We start from the raw sequence: 17,379 nt of genomic DNA on the forward strand, positions 1-17,379 counted from the left end.
CAGCGGTTCACGGTCTGAATATTCACAGAATATTGAAAGATGTATATGAAAATGCTGTTCTACTCAAGAGGAGTCTTTTAAACTGATTAACGAACCAAACCACTTGGCTAACCGCCCGGTTCAGAGCGGTTCAGAGTGGTTCACGCTCTTAGTATTCACAAAATGCTGAGATATAAATATCAAAATGTATCTCTAGCTTAAGAAGTCATTTTAACAGATATTCGAACCAAACTACTTGGCTAAATGACTGGTTCGTCGTGGTTCAAGACAGTTCATCTTCTTTTTACAGTCCCATTCATAAAATTGAGTCTGCGACGGGGCGAAGCCGATCCGAAGGTGAGGCCAGTCTCGTTTATTCAATTGAGTCGGTGGCGGGGCGAAGCCGACCCGAAGGAGAAGCCAGTCTCGTTTATTCAACTGAGTTTGCGACGGGGCCAAGCCGACCCGAAGGGAGGCCAGTCTCGTTTATTCAATTGAGTCCGTGACGGGGCGAAGCCGACCCGAAGGGAGGCCAGTCTTGTTTATTCAATTGAGTCTGTGACGGGGCGAAGCCGACCGGAAGGGAGGCCAGTCTCGTTTATTCAATTCAGTTTGCGACGGGGCGAAGCCGACCCGAAGGGAAGCCAGTCTCGTTTATTCAATTGAGTTTGCGACGGGGCGAAGCCGATCCGAAGAGGAGGCCAGTCTCGTTTATTCGCAGACTTAATTGAATAAACTGGACTGGCCATTCGGATCGACCTGGCCCCGTCCCAGACTGAATTAAATAAACGGAACCGGCCTCCCCTTCGGGTCGGCTTGGCCCCGTCGCAAACTCAATTGAATAAACGAGACTGGCCTCCCTTCGGGTCGGCTTCGCCCCGTCGCAAACTGAATTGAATGAACGAGACTGGCCTCCCTTCGGGTCGGCTTCGCCCTGTCACAGACTCAATTGAATAAACGAGACTGGCCTCCCCTTCGAGTCGGCTTCGCCCCGTCGCAGACTCAATTAAATAAACGAGACTTTCCTTCCCTACGGGTTAGGGTTATATTTCAGCATTTTATTGATACTAAGAGCGTGAACCGCTTTGAACCACTGTGAACCGGGCGGTTAGCCAAGTGTTCGGAAATCAGTTTGAAAGACTCTTTTTAGTAGAGAAGCATTTTGATATACATATTTCAATATTTTGTGAATACTCGGAGCGTGAACCGTTTTGAACCGCTGTGAACCGGTCGGTCAACGAAGTGGTTTTGTTTGAAAATCTGTTGGAACTACTTCTTATCAAAAAATATGCATTTTGATATACATATTGCCGGATCTCAATCCATCCAAAGGTTTGGACCGCGACGAACCACCAGAATGACCAGCTGGTTCCAAAAATATCACCTCGATGAATTCAGTGATTACTTAGCTTCAAGAAAAGCTATCGATCGTAATCATAGCACGCCTAGAACAAAAGTTCAAATTCTTGAATTCTCGTATCTGGTAGTTTCAGTCAACTTCGAGGCGCTAGAAAATCTCAGAGGATACCCAGATCATTTATTTTCCCAGTTATGAGAAGAAAACGCTTTGAAAGCTCCAATATAAGCCATTGACCATGTTTCTAGCACCTATAAACCAGAAATAATTCTTGGAGATTCCTTTTAAAAACGTGAAATTTTCCATATTTGTCCTGTTCGGACATAAGAAAAAATTTTTTAAAAATATTCCCAATAGCTATGCATAAAATTTTTATTGAGGATAAAAGCCAAGTGTCTGTTACATATAAACACCCATTATTGAGATTGCGGCTATTAGATTTTTTGAGATAAGGCTGTTTTAATATAGCTATTTAAAGAAAAATATGTCACTTGAAAAGTAAAAGGCGTCGCAACTGTCCTTATTTTTCATTTTTGCCTCTGAAATTTGTCTCGCATATATTTTGAACCCTTTACTGCAAATAACAAAGAGAAAATAGCTCATCAGCATTCATTATATATTGAATTCGATTTTTTAAAGCTTTTTAGCCAAAAAATAGCCATTTTTAGGGCTTTTAGCCTCTCTAATCCAACGTTCACCACCAATGGTGCTAAATTTTTGTGGGTGGGGGTTTTTGACCATGCTGAATTCGGTACTGATGAGAAAAAAGGATTTGAGAACTTTTTTCTGTGTCCGACCCTAGTCTATACCCAAGTCATTTTGGAGTGCCCATCTGAGAAGAGTACTGACTGAAATTGGGACACAAAGATTCGTGTCTTTTTGGTCGACAATATTCTGCGTCAGATTTTCAAAGTCTTGGTTCATTTGCTTCGTGTATTGTCCCTTCCAATTCGCCAGGACTTTCGATTTCGTTAGATTTGAATCGAGAGCGAAATCAAATTTTGAGTTTTTCAAGGAAATGATTTTTGAAACGCTTTTGATTTCTTCGATTGACGGTTTTTTTGAAGAGAGCCATTCCGCCTTGCTAGACTAAAATAATAAGATTAAAAATATTATACAAGTCAATTCTTCGTTTTTATCAAAAAATTGTACCTTCAGCTCGTTTTCGATTTCTAATCTATCTTCATCCGTTTCCATTGGCATAAACAAAAGACTCCACGCGGTTTTCCAGTCACAAAGGGTCCAAATGTGGACTGGAAACTCAGGACTTCCACCACTATTTGCGGTACTGTCCAACTGCTGAATTTGCGTAAAAGCCGCTGTACCAGCCCCTAAAGAAATTGGAGGGTTATAATGTTTTCATGTTCAGAAAAATAAACTAACCAATGAAACTGGCAAGAACAAATTTGTCGCCTCTCCTTCTATAACCCATTTGTCGAAATCTCTCGCTTTTTGATCCTTCGATGATGCCGAAATCTGTCCACACGGGTACAATACCAGAGTTTCCCTTTTTCAGGAGAACGTTCTCCGGTTTTGCATCAAGATGTTTGATCCCTACGGCTCGCAAATATTCTAATCCCTCCATGACTCCTTTTGCTATTTCTTTTCTCTCTTCTAATTCCAACTTGTTTCCTCTAAGCAGTGTTCTCAAATCACCATCACACTTCTCCATGACTGTGATCCAGCCAAGACAGTCCTGTTTCTTGCTATCTTCTTTCAAAAAATCTCAATATTTGAGAAATTTTTTATCACATTTTGATGAAACGGGATCGCACTGTCGTGTCCATCGTGTCGATAAGTCGGCTTTGCAACTTCGCAATCTGAATTTTTATTTTTCTAGCTTCGAAGTTCAATTATTTAAGGACCCCCGTCAGCGAAAAATGAAAATTTTCAAAAATGCCGTATTTTTTGTTCTGAATGCGACTGGAAATAAGATTTAGTATAAAATCTTGACCTGAGCAAGTTTTGACCAATAAAACTCGAAAATTTTACCAAAAATTTCAAACGTCATTTTTCGACGAAAAGTCGAATTTTCAAACGCGATTTTGAGGGTGTTAGAGTCGAGATAGACCCCAAAAAATCATGCCTCAAAATCGTTTTTTGACCTGTAGAATCCATTTCCGGGGTCAAAATTTTGAAATTCCGAAAATTGATTTTTCGAGGGGGGTCCTTAAATTACCTGCTGAAAGATGAATTTCAAAATGGAGCTCATCCGAGTTCTTAATTAATCGCTGAGTATTCGAAGCTGCTGGAAACTCCTCCGTAAAAAGGGCCGGGTCGAAACATTGGACTCGAACGGCGACATCCAACTTCCCAAAAGTCTCGTTTAAAATTATTGCTTCTCCGCCAGCTGAAATTTTTTTCTTCTCCAATGTTGGATCAAGAATCCATTCTCCCTCTTCTCTTTTTAACTTAGATCGCTCAAGCTTTTTTCCTCCAAAATCTGGATTTCGCTCAAGAATTTTCTCTTGTAACTTGGTGATAATCCACTTTTCTTTAAAGGAATCATGTTTGCCTTCTCCATCGTCAAAAGTAACCTCGTCCCATCGACCACGTGGATACTCTTGAAACTCCATTCTCTCGACGGACAAGATAAGTCTGTCCGAATCGTCCCTCGTTGTTTTTCTCTTCAAAAGCATATGAAAACCGTCAAGCCAGTTCTTAATGACTTCTCTCGTCAATTCTTTTGGATGCCCCGTTACTTTTGTCATTTTCGAAAATTTAAATTTTCTTACAATTTAACTTTTATGAGAGCTAACTCTACTGAATAATGCGTTGCGGAGTTATAGTCGTTTTACCGGGTCAGATGAGAATCCGTGCGCTGCGTCGTTAAAAAGTAGTTAAAAAGTCATGGGAAACCTACATAGTATTCATCTGCGAAATATCTAATGATTAACGTCTGCTTCCTGTCATCAATTCGGATTAGCGTAAAATGAAAATTCTCAATAATAAAACGACATTCCACAAGAACGTGCTACTTGGTCAATTTTGCAACTGGAGCGAATTGTGTTTATTCTTATAGTTCGTTTCGTTCAATAAAATTCTAGTTCTCAGTTTTAAACTGTTTTAAAATGAAGCCTTTTTTAAAATGAGGCCATATCAGTTTATGAACATACCGATTCCGCAAATTATTTTCTGAAGTAATTTATTTCTCACGAAACAAATTTTTGGGCTATTATTTAGCTGTAAAATGGAGGCGCGCAATCACTTTGAAGGGACTAGTGCCCGGCGCCGGAGCCACTTTCCGCCCAGAGCAAGAGTTCGAAAAGTCCGCGAAATTTCCTCTCGGCCTTGCGCCCGAGCGCCCTCACCCGCTTGCAGTCAGTCCGAATGAAATCGCGGTACAAAAGGCAAGTCGCTTTTGATAGCAAGGAAGAGTCAAATCTATGGCCATGATCAATCGAACGTTCAGACTCTTCTTCGCTTCCTGAAGAAGCAAAATAGATAACTCCTCGAACGTCACTGTCAAAAACTGGAATACACATCAAAATTAATTACGTCTCGATTTATTTTTTGTTTTTGTAAAATGCAGCGCTCCTTCTGTCAGAGAAAAAGTTAAAATTTTGTGAATTGAGCCAAAAATTGTGGAGTTAAAAATTTTGCGAATAAATTTGTCATGAAAGAAAAAAGTTCGCGACGTTTCGTCGACATTTTCTATTTTCGCCTTGTTTAGATTCTTTTAGATGAGCATATTCTGGTACATCTGGAAGAGCTGGTCGGGATGCATACTTTGCGCGCGTTTTTCGTGCACCTTAATTCAATTTTACGCTTCTTCAGACTTTTCTCAAAAATTAACAGAGAGACACCCTTATTTTCCTTGACAAAAGGAAACTCAAAAATGGACAATTTTAAAAATTTTGTCCAACAGCTTCATTTTTCGCTAAAATGGCCATTTTTATAATCATTTTTATGAATATAATTGATTTTGAGAAGGGTATACCCTTAATGTTTGTGAAAAAAGAGCAAAACAAAGATTTTCTCAAAAAATGCAAAATTTCAATTTAACAACCCAAAAGGCAAGAAATATCTAAAATTTTAGATATATATTTTTAGATATAGGGGGTCCTTAAGAATCTGTTGTCAAATGTAAGATACTGTACCTTGCTCCGGAAGCCTTGGAACTCAGAGGGTACCTTTTGGAAATAAACCGGTTGTGCCATGTACTCGTCTAAAAGCTCTTCCAGTGGATCGGCTACAGTAACGAATTATCAATGGATACAGTAACAATTTACCTTTTGCGAGAAGAGGCATCGCTGCTATGGCCAAGAGGGAAAAGAAATTTCTCATCAAAAATGTGAAAAAATTTTATCTTTTTTAAAAAGTGAGATTCGCAAAAGTTGTCCAGCTTAAGTATTGCCGCATAAATAATTAATTCGGTTGAGCAACAGTAAGCTGCCCACCGGATGGCGTCCGTTGTCGTCCGCTAAAAATAAATAAAAACTAAGAGTAAGCGATCGCCGCCGATTTTTATTGATAATTGGGAGAAATGGAATGGATTCTCAAAAGAAAATTAAGATTTTATTCCCATCGAGGAGTTAATTTAAATGACTAAATTTTATTACAAGTTTTTTATTAAAAATTTAACGTAGAAACCCCTTAATTTTTCGCTTCTGATCAATCATATTCAAGAATCTGATTCCTTTTGGTCTCTTCCCAAAATTAAGATGATGACACCCTTAATTCCGAGAAATATTGAATAATTGTCAAAAGAAAATTAAGATTTTATCTCCATTTAGGAATTAATTTAAATAACTGAATTTTATTTCAATTTTTTTTTATTAAAAATTTAATGTAGAAACCCCCTTAATTTTCAAAAAGGAACTGAGGCGGAAATTTAAGGGGTTTCTACATTAAATTTTTAATAAAAATTGAAATAAAATTCAGTTATTTAAATTAATTCCTAAATGGAGATAAAATCTTAATTTTCTTTTGACAATTACTCAATATTTTTCGAAATTAAGGGTGTCATCATCTTAATTTCTTGGTAAGAGACTAAAAGGAATTGGATTCTTCGATATGATTTCCAAAGAATCAGAAGTCGTCAAAATTCGCAAAAAATGATAAAAAAGGGGCGTTCGTGTGCATATGTCGTGGCGTCTGCCAATTTAAAAATTTCGCGGCAATTTTATTTTTGGTTTTTGTTGGTATCTTCGAGTACATCGGTAGCTACGTCTGAGCTTAGCTGAGAATTTCGCCCGAGCGAGTGGCACTTGCTGGAGCGATAGGCAGAGTGCGGCGAATATTTTTACTCTGCGCGCATCGCCGTAAATGCCACTTTTAACCAAGAAAAATTATGAAAAGCTGCTTCCCGCTCCGTAAAAAAGCGATAACGCGACGTAGCCCTGCTTTTTAACTGCCTCTTATCGGGTTTAATAAAAACACTGCTTTTTATATAACGCAGTTTAAATTTATTTCAGAAATAAGAAAGAGAGCTTATTATGAGCCTGGGCTCGGCAACCTGAGTAGAAAACCTGAGTCAGGGTCTGAAAGATCAAAAATGAAAAGCCGCGTACCGGCTTTTTAAAGAACGAAGCCGCGAAGCGCCTTCGCAAAATTATTATTCATTCTTATTTTTAGCTTCTTGCGAAGCCGCTTCGCGGCTTCATTTTAAAAAAGCCGCTTCGCGGCTTTGCATTTTATCTTTTAGACCCTGACTCAGGTTTTCTACTCAGGTTGCCGAGCCAAGTTTTGAGCTGAGCAAGTTGAAAACTCAGCTCAGCATTTGCGACCTTGCTCAGCTCAAAAATATCACAGCTGTAGAAGCTAAACTAGTCTTCCCACCAGGAATCGTTTTCGTCAAAATTCCAGTCCGAGAGAAAGATGCTCTCGCCCCCGAAGTATCAAGAAAATCCAAGTCTCCGAGCGATTCCTTCATCAATTCTATCTCCGTTGGCTCCAACGTCATTTCCGTTGTTCTCGTTCTTGTTCTCGTCGTTGTTGTCGTAGTCGTCTGAGTTGTTTCAGAAAAGCTCCCGAACTCTTGGATTTCCATCAAAGCCGATTCATCATTTTCAATCGTTTCAAAGCTCGAATCATTGAAAACTTCAACCGCTTTTTGTGTTGAAGATTCAGTCGTCGATTCTTGGCAATCTAAAGGAATGGTCAAAAAGTCATCCTGTTTTTGTCACATACAGTCAAGTCGAAAATTCCAGCCGAATCCTTCGAACATCTCATCACTCTGAAATTGCACTGTTGCTTCGCGAAAACGAATCGTCTCCAAATCTTCAGCCGTGTCTCCACAAAGCTCCCATCTCCCAGCCTCTAAAGTAGCATCTACAGTATTTAATCAAAAATAGGCCAGATGCGATAAAACGGCACTTGACGCGGAAAAAGGCGATTTTCAACGTCTGTTTTGGTCTTATTTCTGTTCTCATTTCTACCTGTTTGAATGACTAGCCTGTCAAAAGCACAAGTTCCATCTTTAGAAGCTTCTTCAACGTCCAAAGAAAGCAGTTCTAGTTCGTGAAAGCAAGAATCGTCTGAAGGAAAAGACGATTTCAAATGCCAACTGCAGTTTAAATTTGCTGGATACGGCTCGTTCTGAAACAGATCTTCACTCAGACCCTGACTCAGGTTTTGGACCCTGACCCAGGTTTTGGACCCTGACTCAGGTTTCAGACCCTGACTCAGGTTTTGGACCCTGACTCAGGTTTCAGACCCTGACTCAGGTTTTGGACCCTGACTCAGGTTTTTCACACAGTGTGCCTATCACTGTGTTATACAGACCTCAAACCATCCCGGAGATGAAAAATTACTGGAAAAAGTGGGGGCATCTCCGCAGATCGAATTAAAGTCCTCCTTTGTTGGCTGAAATTTACTGTTCTTTCATTTCGCAAAAGAAGTAATTTCTCACCAGAGCTTTTGAGATTGCAGCGACAAAAATAAGATCATTGTTTTCGAAAGTTTTCGAAAGTGCGTTTTAAAAGCGCGTTTTGAGCTGCTCGCTTATCCTTATAAACGTCCTAAATAGGTCAGGGCTTATTTTGTCCTCAGTCTCAAAAAACAAAAATACAAAATCCTTAATCGCTGCTGTCTAATTCGCATCATCAGAAGACTCATCAATCATCACTCAATCCTTCAATCGAGCACCTACAGAATCTAGCTTAATCTACAGTACTAGATTCTCCAGTTTTTCAAACAAATAACAATTACAGTCGATTACAGAAAAGAGAGGGAGAGAGGGCGACTCATTAATAGAAAGGATGAAGTGTTTAGTTTTTTTGGGCAGAAGTTCAACAAAGTAGGATGCTCAACGCGAATCAAAGTTTAATACCCAACAAGAAAAATACTGTATTCGGGCTATCGACAGTCAGACGACTCAATACCAAATCGAACGGTAATAACACCTTTTCTATAGTCGTTTATTTCCAACTGTCGATTCGATTTAATCTCTTTCTTTGAAGATATTTGGTGCAAATAGGAGTTCTGAAAGTATAAGAATATTTTGAGAAAGACATGATGCTTGGTTTTCTTTTTTGATGATAAGTGGAAAAAAAGTAAAACAGCGATTGGTAAAAGAAAGAAAATAGAACATGTCATGGGGCGGTCGGCTGCGACGAATGAAGTCCTATCGCGGCTTTCTATCTGCTGGTGATCGAGAGGGCCCACTTCACAAAAACGACCCTTCGATCATTATTACGCAACAGAACTCGACTGCTGCCACGGTATCTCGCGAGCACCGATCTTCTTGCAAAGATGAATCAAAGAAAGCGGTTTAGATTTTCGCGCTGGTAAAGGTTGGATTCTTGAGGACCGAGATTACGGCGTCGGTAAATGAACGGGGCGACCTCTCCAGCTGCTGCGACTTCGGAGTAAATACCAATTTCGCCGCGGCTTTCCTCGTTCAAATGTCACTGCACCAGATTACCCTCTCCACCAAAAAATAAAAAATAAAGCAGATACAGTTTCTTGTATTACAGAAAAAAGAGGAGCGTTAGAGTCTCACTGTCTGACTGTAAATTCTTTTTTTGAAAAGCCGCTCTGCGGCTTCTTTTATAAAAAGCCGCTATCCGGCTTTTCATCCATCTTCCTTCAGCTCCTGACTCAGGTTTTGTTGACAGCCTAGCCCAGCTCAGAATTATCAGAATAAAAAGGAACGAAACATGCAAGTTCTTTTTAACTAAAAAAACTGGACTTTGCTAAGTTGCTTGTTGAACAAATTGGAGTTGTCAGGATGCGCTGTCCAGTGCTATCTCCTCTTCAGCTGCGAATCGTATCTTCTGGAGCGTTTCCAATTTCCTCTTTTCTCACTCCGAAAATCTCCTCCCTTATCGCTCTTATCATCTATTTTTCCAACAGCGATAATTTCCAACTCACAATTCACAATTCGCAATAAATTCTAATCTCTATTCTTCATTCTTCAATTTATCTAAAAGACAACCTTGCTAGCTGAGCTCGGAAACCTGTGTAGAAAACCTGAGTCAGGATTTGAAGTATTTCAAATGAAAAGCCACGTAGCGGCTTTTATAAAAACGAAGCCGCAAAGCGGCTTCGCCAGAATTCGAAGATTCTTTGAAAAAAATAATTTTGCGAAACCCTGACTCAGGTTCTCTACACAGGTTGCCGAGTCCAGCTTGCTAGGCTTAGGGTTACGGTACAACAGGTTAATTACTGTTTATCAAGTAGCTTTAATAGTAGCAGTAATTGAAGCAAACTAAAAAGAAAAAAAAAGGTTGTATTTTTGAAATAAACTGGTTCACCGTTCAAATTAGCAATTAATTTTGTTGAAAAAGTCGATTTGTATATTTTCGCGAAAATAACGAAAAATTCATCTTTAGATAAATTTATCTTCCTCTGACGAAGCTTCTGAGTATTTTTAGCCGCCGAAGCGTACTTTTTCTGTTTCGCGAAAATGCTCTTTTTCTGTTTCTTCTGAATCTCCAATTTTGAAAGTCAATCAAAGCTGGAAAATTCAAAGGAATAGTTACTCAGTTAATCAAATCTGACGAAATATAAATTAACCAAAAATAAAAACATTTCTAGCTTCCGCCCAAGCGTTGTTAGAGCCCTGTGTTCACAACAGCAATAAATCGAGGAGTACCGACAGAAACAGGGAACACGTTACTGCTAGCTTCGGCAACCTGTGTAGAAAATCAGAGTATGGCCCATTCAAGAAAGCTGATTTTAGAAAAGTTTTTAAGAAATTGGAGTGATAATAGGGAGGTGTCACGAATCGACAAAAATCCGACAAATTTTGCGTGGGCGGCTTTTCGGCTGCTGATTGGCCTATAAGCAGAATCAAGGATTTTGATTGGTTGAAAATTTCCACGTAAAATTTGTCGGGATTTTTTTGTCGGTTCCTGACAACCCCCGTGATAATTTGGATTAGCCGCTCCGCGGCTTTGGTTTTAAAGCCGCTTCGCGGCTTTTCATTGAAGATCTCTAGCCCTGACTCAGGATCTCTACATAAGTTTTGGTGCAACACGTGGAGGCTGAAAATGAGGGGCTATTTAGACACATCCGCAACAGAATAGTTTTGCGCATTCTATCGCTCTCGAACTGGCACCTGGCGAAATATTAAAGTTGAACCAAAAGAAGCCCATTTGCGGCAGCTTTCGCCACCGCCACCTCATGTTCCACCAGCAGTTATAGATCCGATCTAGCCACCCTTAAACTCAACCAAACGCCACACTCGAAAATACTTTCACGTTTTCATTCAGCAAAAATTTAGGGTATCACTTGCTAAATTTAAAATTTAAAATATTTATTTTTTTTCAAATCCAAATTCAAGAAATTTTTCTTTATCAAATTTTCGTAAAATAAAAAATGCAGTTTTTCGAATATATGCAGAGGCGAATTCGGAATAGGCGAATATGCCGTCATCTAACCAGGCGAAAGAAGTTCCGGCTGGAGACCACGAAAGTGGCACCTCCGTGCGTGTAGAGCACCGCCGAGTCGTCTCTAAAGCCGGAGCCCGTTCCAGCAAACTGCTCCTTTTTTCATTCCAAAGTTTACCAACTCCACCAATTCCACGTTTTAGACCAACCAAGCCAATTCCAGTACAAATCTCTAAACTTAGCAACTGGGCTCGGCAACCTGTGTAGAAAACCTGAGTCAGGGTCTGAAAGAACTGAAATGAAAAGCCGCGCAGCGGCTTTTTCAAACCAGCCGCGAAGCGGCTTCGCTAATATCACCATTAAAATCTATTGCCAGAATTTTTGATAGATTGTAATGGTGATATTAGCGAAGCCGCTTCGCAGCTTGGTTTAGGAAAAAAGCTGCGCGGCTTTTCATTTCAGTTCTTTCAGACCCTGATTCAGGTTTTCTACACAGGCTGCCAAGCCTAGCTCTAAACTTAGCAAAGTGACACCCTTATTTCTTTAATCAAATTGATCAAAAAAAGCTCTAGAAGGAAAATGTAGGCGCTCTAAAAAGCGCTTGTCTTAAAAATTTCTATTTGAAAGTCGGAGTTTTTTTTTGTATGTCGAAATGCTCTGTCTCTGCGGTGTCTCGGTGGCTAGCCGATTAGAACTTGTCCGAGTAGCGAGTGCCGGAGTCTGATCAACCAAACACGCAGCTTAGCGCATGTGTCCTTTATGTCACCAGCTCGCATGTATAGTAGACTTACGCGAATTCCGACCATCGGGCCTTTTCTTTCTATTTTTTTGTGGAAAAAAGTGGGTTGAATGTTTGTTACATCAGTCGAGTTTTTGAACGGAGGAACATGTTAGATGTATTTTGGGAAGCAAGTTGCGCACCTAATTCGTCGTGTCTCGCCATTTTTCAAAACACAATTTAGCAACTTTACTCGATAAATGATTAAGAAAGCGCTAGCTGGAGATAATAAATTCTAATTGGATCGAATTTCGGCTCGATCTTCTTCGAAATAAGTGCTATCTCGGCGGCCTATCGCAAGTGCAATCGAAGAGGGCTTACGTCTATCATCCTCTCTTTTGACGACCTCGCCCACGTGATCGCAAACTTTAGAAAGACGCACAAAAGGGGGAAGTTTCAGAAGTTTGGTTTTCGAATTTTTAATTTTGGAATTATGCTAATATCGGTTTTATTAAGCTCCAAAAAGCGAATAGTAGCTGTCAGGCGAAAAAAGAAGGGAGACGGAAAAGAGGGAATAATTGAAATCGCTGTGGTCGAAATAGCTATTTTCTCGTTTGAATAGCTCGCCCCAGCGAAAATAAACGTTCAAATCAGAAAATTAGAATCTTCGCCGCCGCTTCCGGAAAAACGAAAAACTTAAACGATGTTTGAACGAGACGCCCTGGCGTTTATTTTCACGCTGAGTCGAACCTCTAACTTTAGATAATTTTTTAACATTATCGATATTCAAGCTGAGCCAAAGACAAAAAGTTCCTTTCATAATTTATATCAATATGATGTCATTTATTAAGGACACCCCCGTCAGCTTTTTCCTTCGAAAAACTGAATTTTTAAAAGACCATATTTTTGGTTTTAAATGCGTCCGCTGGTTAAACTTGATTCAAAAACTCGAAAAGAGGAATATTTGACAAAAAAAAAATCAATTTTGTCAAAATAAGGGCAAATTCGTCAATTTTCGTCGAAAAGTCCAATTTTCAAATGCTTCAATTTAAAAATGAAGCCTCAAAATCGTTTTTTGACTCGTAGAATCCACTTCCGGGGTCAAAATTTTAAAATTCCGAAATTTGATTTTTCGAAAAAAGCTGACGGGGTCAGGTAATAAAAATTAGTATTTCTCCGAAACACTTACATTCTATGCTTATTAGTTGGCCTAAAAGTCGTTAACTTATAGTAAAATTACGACCGATGAATATGCGTTATCTTCTCCTGCTGGTAAATCATTTCGTAAATATTTGAACTACCCTTTGCTTGATTCAAAAGCTAACTAAAGTATTTTTTTCTATTTGGTCTGAAAAATGACCGATAGAAAGAAGCATGCAAGGCTCATAATAGTGAATCCGGGAGGTAAAAAAGAGAATGCTTACAAAGATCCGGAAAACGACGAGAACTACGCGAGGACATTGGTAAATTTCACACTTTCGAGGAGGACTATCACACTTTTTCAACAAGAAAACAAACAAAATTAGGCAAGAAATTAAACTAGGTTTTCTTTGAAAAAGCGTGGTTCTTCCAATGATTGTAAATAACAATCAATCTTTAAGAACAAAATAGGTCAACTTCTTAAACTTGAAGCAGAAGATGACGATAAAGGATATCATTACATTATTACTCAAAGCAAATTTTCCGAGGCAAAAGATGAAATGGAAAAAATATACAAAAGCATAAAGGAGGAATGTAATAATGAAGACGATCTGACTTTGATCGCGGTTGTTCTGGCTGGTTTCTTAATATTTATTAAAGATTGAAAATGAATGACCAAAAGTTCTATTTATCAGAAGAAGTCAACCTATTCACTCAAGAAACCTTTGATAGAAAGACGGTTTTTATAGTCGTGATGGGGACGCTATTCAATTCGATGAAGGACCGCGACTTATTGAAGCGTTTTTCCGACCAATTTACCAGGATCCAGATCGAATTAATCTTCGCCGCATTAGACTATGCGTTATGAGCTTTCATTCAAGGTTTTTCTAACTTATAGGTTAAGCGCAATAAAAAAATTTTTAGAATATTTTCTCAAGCAGACGAAAAATTACGTAGAAGTGTCGAAGATGAAGAAAATCCTAGAAACCACATTTTTTCAAAAGCGTGGGATAATGGTCTTTGCTATGAACATCTTGTTTCTGGGAAGCTCAATACCATGAAAATATTCTATTGTCGGAGAGAAGAAACGTTTAGTTTTGATGAAGAACGAATTGAAATTTTCGCAGACTTTATAAAACAGATGAGCTCGAGCAAAAATGAAAGATCGATCGAAAAAATACTGTTAAAAGGATTTTGATATGAAATTTGACATACAAAACTTTATAAAAGTAATCAATGTTTTATATCGAGAAAGACTTTTTTTCTTTGACGCACTCGTTGGTTGATGATGTTTTTGTGTTGAAACCAAAACCGCTCGATGGAAAACCCCTTTTTGCATCAATGGTTGTCGAAGTCGACAATGATCTGGATGAAGATCCATCAGTAACAACAATTACAAAGGACGAAGAAAATTTTTCCGCGGCAATCAATCATTTCTTCAAAGATCCTGAAATTATGACAATTCGAAAAGAAAACATTCTTAAACCATGCAAGAACTGGAAGAAGCGGTTTAATGCTGTTATGGAACAAGATGCGAAAAATTATTTCCAGAGAATAAAAAACAAAATGATAGAAAAAAACCCCTCTGCTGTCATCATTTATTTAGATAGTCACGGCTACTTCGATGAAGGTGGAAAGTATATGAAGCTCTCAAAAATAAGTGACAGGAAAAATGAGGAAGACAAAGTTTGCATTGAAACACTTCTGAAAATTCTTGACGAAGACGATGATGATGAAAAAACTGAAACTCTAAGAAGTATACCGAAGATTGTCATCAATGACTGTTGCTATGTCAAGGAAGGGAGGAAAAATCCAAGAACTCAAGATATACTCATTCCGGAAATTCACGATCCTCAGCGGAAAGCAGCTGGAGGAGCGCGAAAATGTCCAAATCCAACAAATAACGAATCGACACCCAAAGATAAGATGCTCAAGCAGAAAATGAATACTATTATCTTTCATCCATCAACAGAGCAAGATTTTGCTTACGGCTGCTCAATGCTTAATGGTAAATATCAATTCTTTTTAACCAACTCAAGAATAGAATCGAAGTTTATGATATCTTTTTGACGTAATCATCTTTTTTTTCCAATACGCTTATATATTTTTAGCGATAATATCCTGTTGGAATGAAAATTTTAAGTCTACAACTGTCGACATCATGGACTTAGCCTTCCGTTAAGGGTGGATAATATTAGCAGCGACCTTTTTAAATTCGATAATTCGAATTTTGATTCTTTAAAACATTTGTCGTTTTCTCTTATAAAAATAATCAAAAAAAAAAATTATAAGCTATTTACCAATGTTCCGGGTTTCATGAAGAAAAGGGAAGCTAAAAGTTATAAAACATTGTCAGTGGCATCGGCGGTGCCACGCGTTTGCCGATGGGTTAGCTTGCTGAAATTATCCCTTTAAAAGCGTCGTTCATCATTTCTCTCTGAAAGATAATGTTGGCGAATGGATAATTGTTTCAGAAGAGGATCAAAGCAAATACAGATATGTGGAGAAGTTCGTAGACAACTATGGACGAGTTACTTGGAAGAAATTTGTGACCGTCCCTTACATGTGCGAGATAGACATTGATCTCTGGCAAAATTTCTCTCTATCACGTAAAGAAGGTAAGTTTATGAAGCTTTCTCAAATTAATGAATATTTGCTCTATACACATAATTATCTGGAGTCATCATTCCCAAGATTTTCAAAAAATAAGAGTCAAAATAAAGATTGCAAATAGTTTACAAAAAACTTGAGCAATTTTTTAGCCAACGAACTATTCGACATTGCAGAATTTAATAAATACTGTAAATGGTGTAACAAGAATCAAGCAAATATGTCATATTCAGGTGAGAATGCAAGTTCATACTTATGATTCATAGTGATATTTTTTTGAATTTCTACAAAGTAATCATATTTTTAAGAGTGGCAGAATCTTCAAAAAATCAAACACTGAATCAAAACATGCAAATTTGAAATTTCTGAAAATCAAAATAAATAACTAACCTGACAATTGCTGTTATTTAATAAGCAGGATTTATTCAGATTTACATTTTAATCTTGGTCCTTTTTTTTCAAAGAACAATTCCTCTTGAAATATTCCGGTTTTCAGAAATTCACATAAATGTTATGAATAGTGGCACGCTGCTTTGGTAAACAGGGCTGTCGTCTTTTGCATGTTGCGTTTTCTTTGAGAAATTCGAGTGGAGGGATGATCTTCTCCAGAGGATGAGCAACAGTTGCTGCAACACTGCGCCGCCCTAAGACTCCACTTTTTCCAGTTCAAAAATAATAAACGAAAATATATTTTCAAATACAACTCTTATCCAACTTCGATCCCCGTTTTGATTACCGGTTAGTTAAAAATAAAGCGTAGTGACACCCCTATTTTTTTCATCAAAACAAATGTGGACCCTGAAATATTCAAAAATAAAATAATTTGATGAAATAAATTAAGGGTGTCACCATGCTTATTTCGTAATTAACTAGCTACTTTTCATTTATGGAAAGCGTTGATTTTTGAACGGTTCATTTTCCAGCGCTGAGGGATTTTTTTTTCGTTTCGATGGCAATCGCTATTTTTAAAGTACCAAACTGGAGCACTCTCTCGACCGTGTGGTCTGGCCCTTATCACAATAACGTGCCATCTAAATCCCAGCTTTTGAAAAACTAAAACGAACGTTAAATACGCTTCATTCAGTTTTTTTTTTAATCAGACGGACTTATTTCGTCACCACACTTTATCGCTCTCTCGGTCCTTATCGACTTTTGGCGATAAATATTTTCTAATTGAGCACTCTTTTTTTCAAAGATCTGGATCTACTGTTTTTGCTTGTAGAGTGTAATTCTAGATTTACTCCCATAAAAAGCCGCTATATATGGCCTTACAGCCTGTGTAGAAAACCTGACTCAGGGTCTGAAAAACCCGCTCATCAGACCCTGACTCAGGTTTTCTACACCAGCAGAGCCCAATATATAGCGTGATTTTATGGGAGTAAGGCTCTGCATCCTGCGTAAAAACCTGAGTCAGGGTCTCATGAGCGGATTTTTAGACCCTGAGTCAGGTTTTCTACACAGGATGCAGAGCCTTACTCCCATAAAATGACGCTATATATTGGGCTCTACAGCCTGTGTAGAAAACCTGACTCAGGTTCTGAAAAACCGGTGAAAGAGCCTGACTCAGGCTTTCTACACAGGATGCAGAGCCCAATATTTAGCGTGATTTTATGGGAGTAAGGCTCTGCATCCTGCGTAAAAACCTGAGTCAGGGTCTCATGAGCGGATTTTTAGACCCTGAGTCAGGTTTTCTACACAGGATGCAGAGCCTTACTCCCATAAAATGACGCTATATATTGGGCTCTACAGCCTGTGTAGAAAACCTGACTCAGGTTCTGAAAAACCGGTGAAAGAGCCTG

General features: G+C 38.6%; 3 protein-coding genes and 2 long non-coding RNA genes across 5 annotated transcripts; 2 read left to right on the forward strand and 3 right to left on the reverse strand.

Annotated features, from left to right (window-relative positions):
* Window positions 1-2,134: 2,134 nt before the first annotated feature.
* LOC145709404 (uncharacterized) lies at window positions 2,135-4,102 on the reverse strand. Its single transcript, XM_081787086.1, has 4 exons — window positions 3,516-4,102; window positions 2,720-3,156; window positions 2,489-2,667; window positions 2,135-2,425 (listed from the first exon to the last, which is right to left on the reverse strand). The coding sequence occupies exons 2-4, from the start codon at window positions 3,006-3,008 to the stop codon at window positions 2,135-2,137; spliced, it is 759 nt and encodes a 252-aa protein (XP_081643212.1). The 5' UTR covers window positions 3,009-3,156; window positions 3,516-4,102.
* Window positions 4,103-4,851: 749 nt separating this feature from the next.
* LOC145709974 (uncharacterized) lies at window positions 4,852-5,634 on the reverse strand. Its single transcript, XR_014134976.1, has 3 exons — window positions 5,569-5,634; window positions 5,437-5,528; window positions 4,852-5,087 (listed from the first exon to the last, which is right to left on the reverse strand). It is a non-coding gene; the product is annotated as an uncharacterized LOC145709974 (long non-coding RNA).
* A 1,160-nt stretch (window positions 5,635-6,794) lies between these two features.
* Window positions 6,795-8,239, reverse strand: LOC145708680 (uncharacterized). Its single transcript, XM_081786378.1, has 5 exons — window positions 8,190-8,239; window positions 8,063-8,143; window positions 7,717-7,876; window positions 7,469-7,597; window positions 6,795-7,426 (listed from the first exon to the last, which is right to left on the reverse strand). The coding sequence occupies exons 4-5, from the start codon at window positions 7,503-7,505 to the stop codon at window positions 7,071-7,073; spliced, it is 393 nt and encodes a 130-aa protein (XP_081642504.1). The 5' UTR covers window positions 7,506-7,597; window positions 7,717-7,876; window positions 8,063-8,143; window positions 8,190-8,239; the 3' UTR covers window positions 6,795-7,070.
* A 4,911-nt stretch (window positions 8,240-13,150) lies between these two features.
* On the forward strand, window positions 13,151-15,148 carry LOC145708092 (uncharacterized). The gene is made up of 5 exons (XM_081785713.1): window positions 13,151-13,293; window positions 13,432-13,609; window positions 13,707-13,851; window positions 13,895-14,978; window positions 15,082-15,148. The coding sequence occupies exons 1-4, from the start codon at window positions 13,186-13,188 to the stop codon at window positions 14,166-14,168; spliced, it is 705 nt and encodes a 234-aa protein (XP_081641839.1). The 5' UTR covers window positions 13,151-13,185; the 3' UTR covers window positions 14,169-14,978; window positions 15,082-15,148.
* A 245-nt stretch (window positions 15,149-15,393) lies between these two features.
* On the forward strand, window positions 15,394-15,974 carry LOC145709909 (uncharacterized). The gene is made up of 3 exons (XR_014134959.1): window positions 15,394-15,588; window positions 15,733-15,813; window positions 15,889-15,974. It is a non-coding gene; the product is annotated as an uncharacterized LOC145709909 (long non-coding RNA).
* Window positions 15,975-17,379: the final 1,405 nt, after the last annotated feature.

This window comes from Oikopleura dioica, chromosome XSR (genome assembly GCF_907165135.1).
Source record: "Oikopleura dioica chromosome XSR, OKI2018_I68_1.0, whole genome shotgun sequence".
Classification (NCBI taxonomy): domain Eukaryota; kingdom Metazoa; phylum Chordata; class Appendicularia; order Copelata; family Oikopleuridae; genus Oikopleura; species Oikopleura dioica.

What these genes read in the sequence shown, in the direction of transcription:
- LOC145709404 (XM_081787086.1), bottom strand. Translation starts at nt 3,008, where the DNA reads ATGGAGAAGTGTGATGGTGATTTGAGAACACTGCTTAGAGGAAACAAG. An exon ending in TGTTCTTGCCAGTTTCATTG is followed by an intron (nt 2,668 to 2,719) that starts GTTAGTTTATTT and finishes CAATTTCTTTAG; the next exon opens with GGGCTGGTACAGCGGCTTTT. An exon ending in AAATCGAAAACGAGCTGAAG is followed by an intron (nt 2,426 to 2,488) that starts GTACAATTTTTT and finishes TTATTATTTTAG; the next exon opens with TCTAGCAAGGCGGAATGGCT.
- LOC145708680 (XM_081786378.1), bottom strand. Translation starts at nt 7,505, where the DNA reads ATGTTCGAAGGATTCGGCTGGAATTTTCGACTTGACT. An exon ending in CTGGAATTTTCGACTTGACT is followed by an intron (nt 7,427 to 7,468) that starts GTATGTGACAAA and finishes CCATTCCTTTAG; the next exon opens with ATTGCCAAGAATCGACGACT.
- LOC145708092 (XM_081785713.1), top strand. Translation starts at nt 13,186, where the DNA reads ATGACCGATAGAAAGAAGCATGCAAGGCTCATAATAGTGAATCCGGGA. An exon ending in AGAACTACGCGAGGACATTG is followed by an intron (nt 13,294 to 13,431) that starts GTAAATTTCACA and finishes TCAATCTTTAAG; the next exon opens with AACAAAATAGGTCAACTTCT. An exon ending in GATCGCGGTTGTTCTGGCTG is followed by an intron (nt 13,610 to 13,706) that starts GTTTCTTAATAT and finishes TTTGATAGAAAG; the next exon opens with ACGGTTTTTATAGTCGTGAT.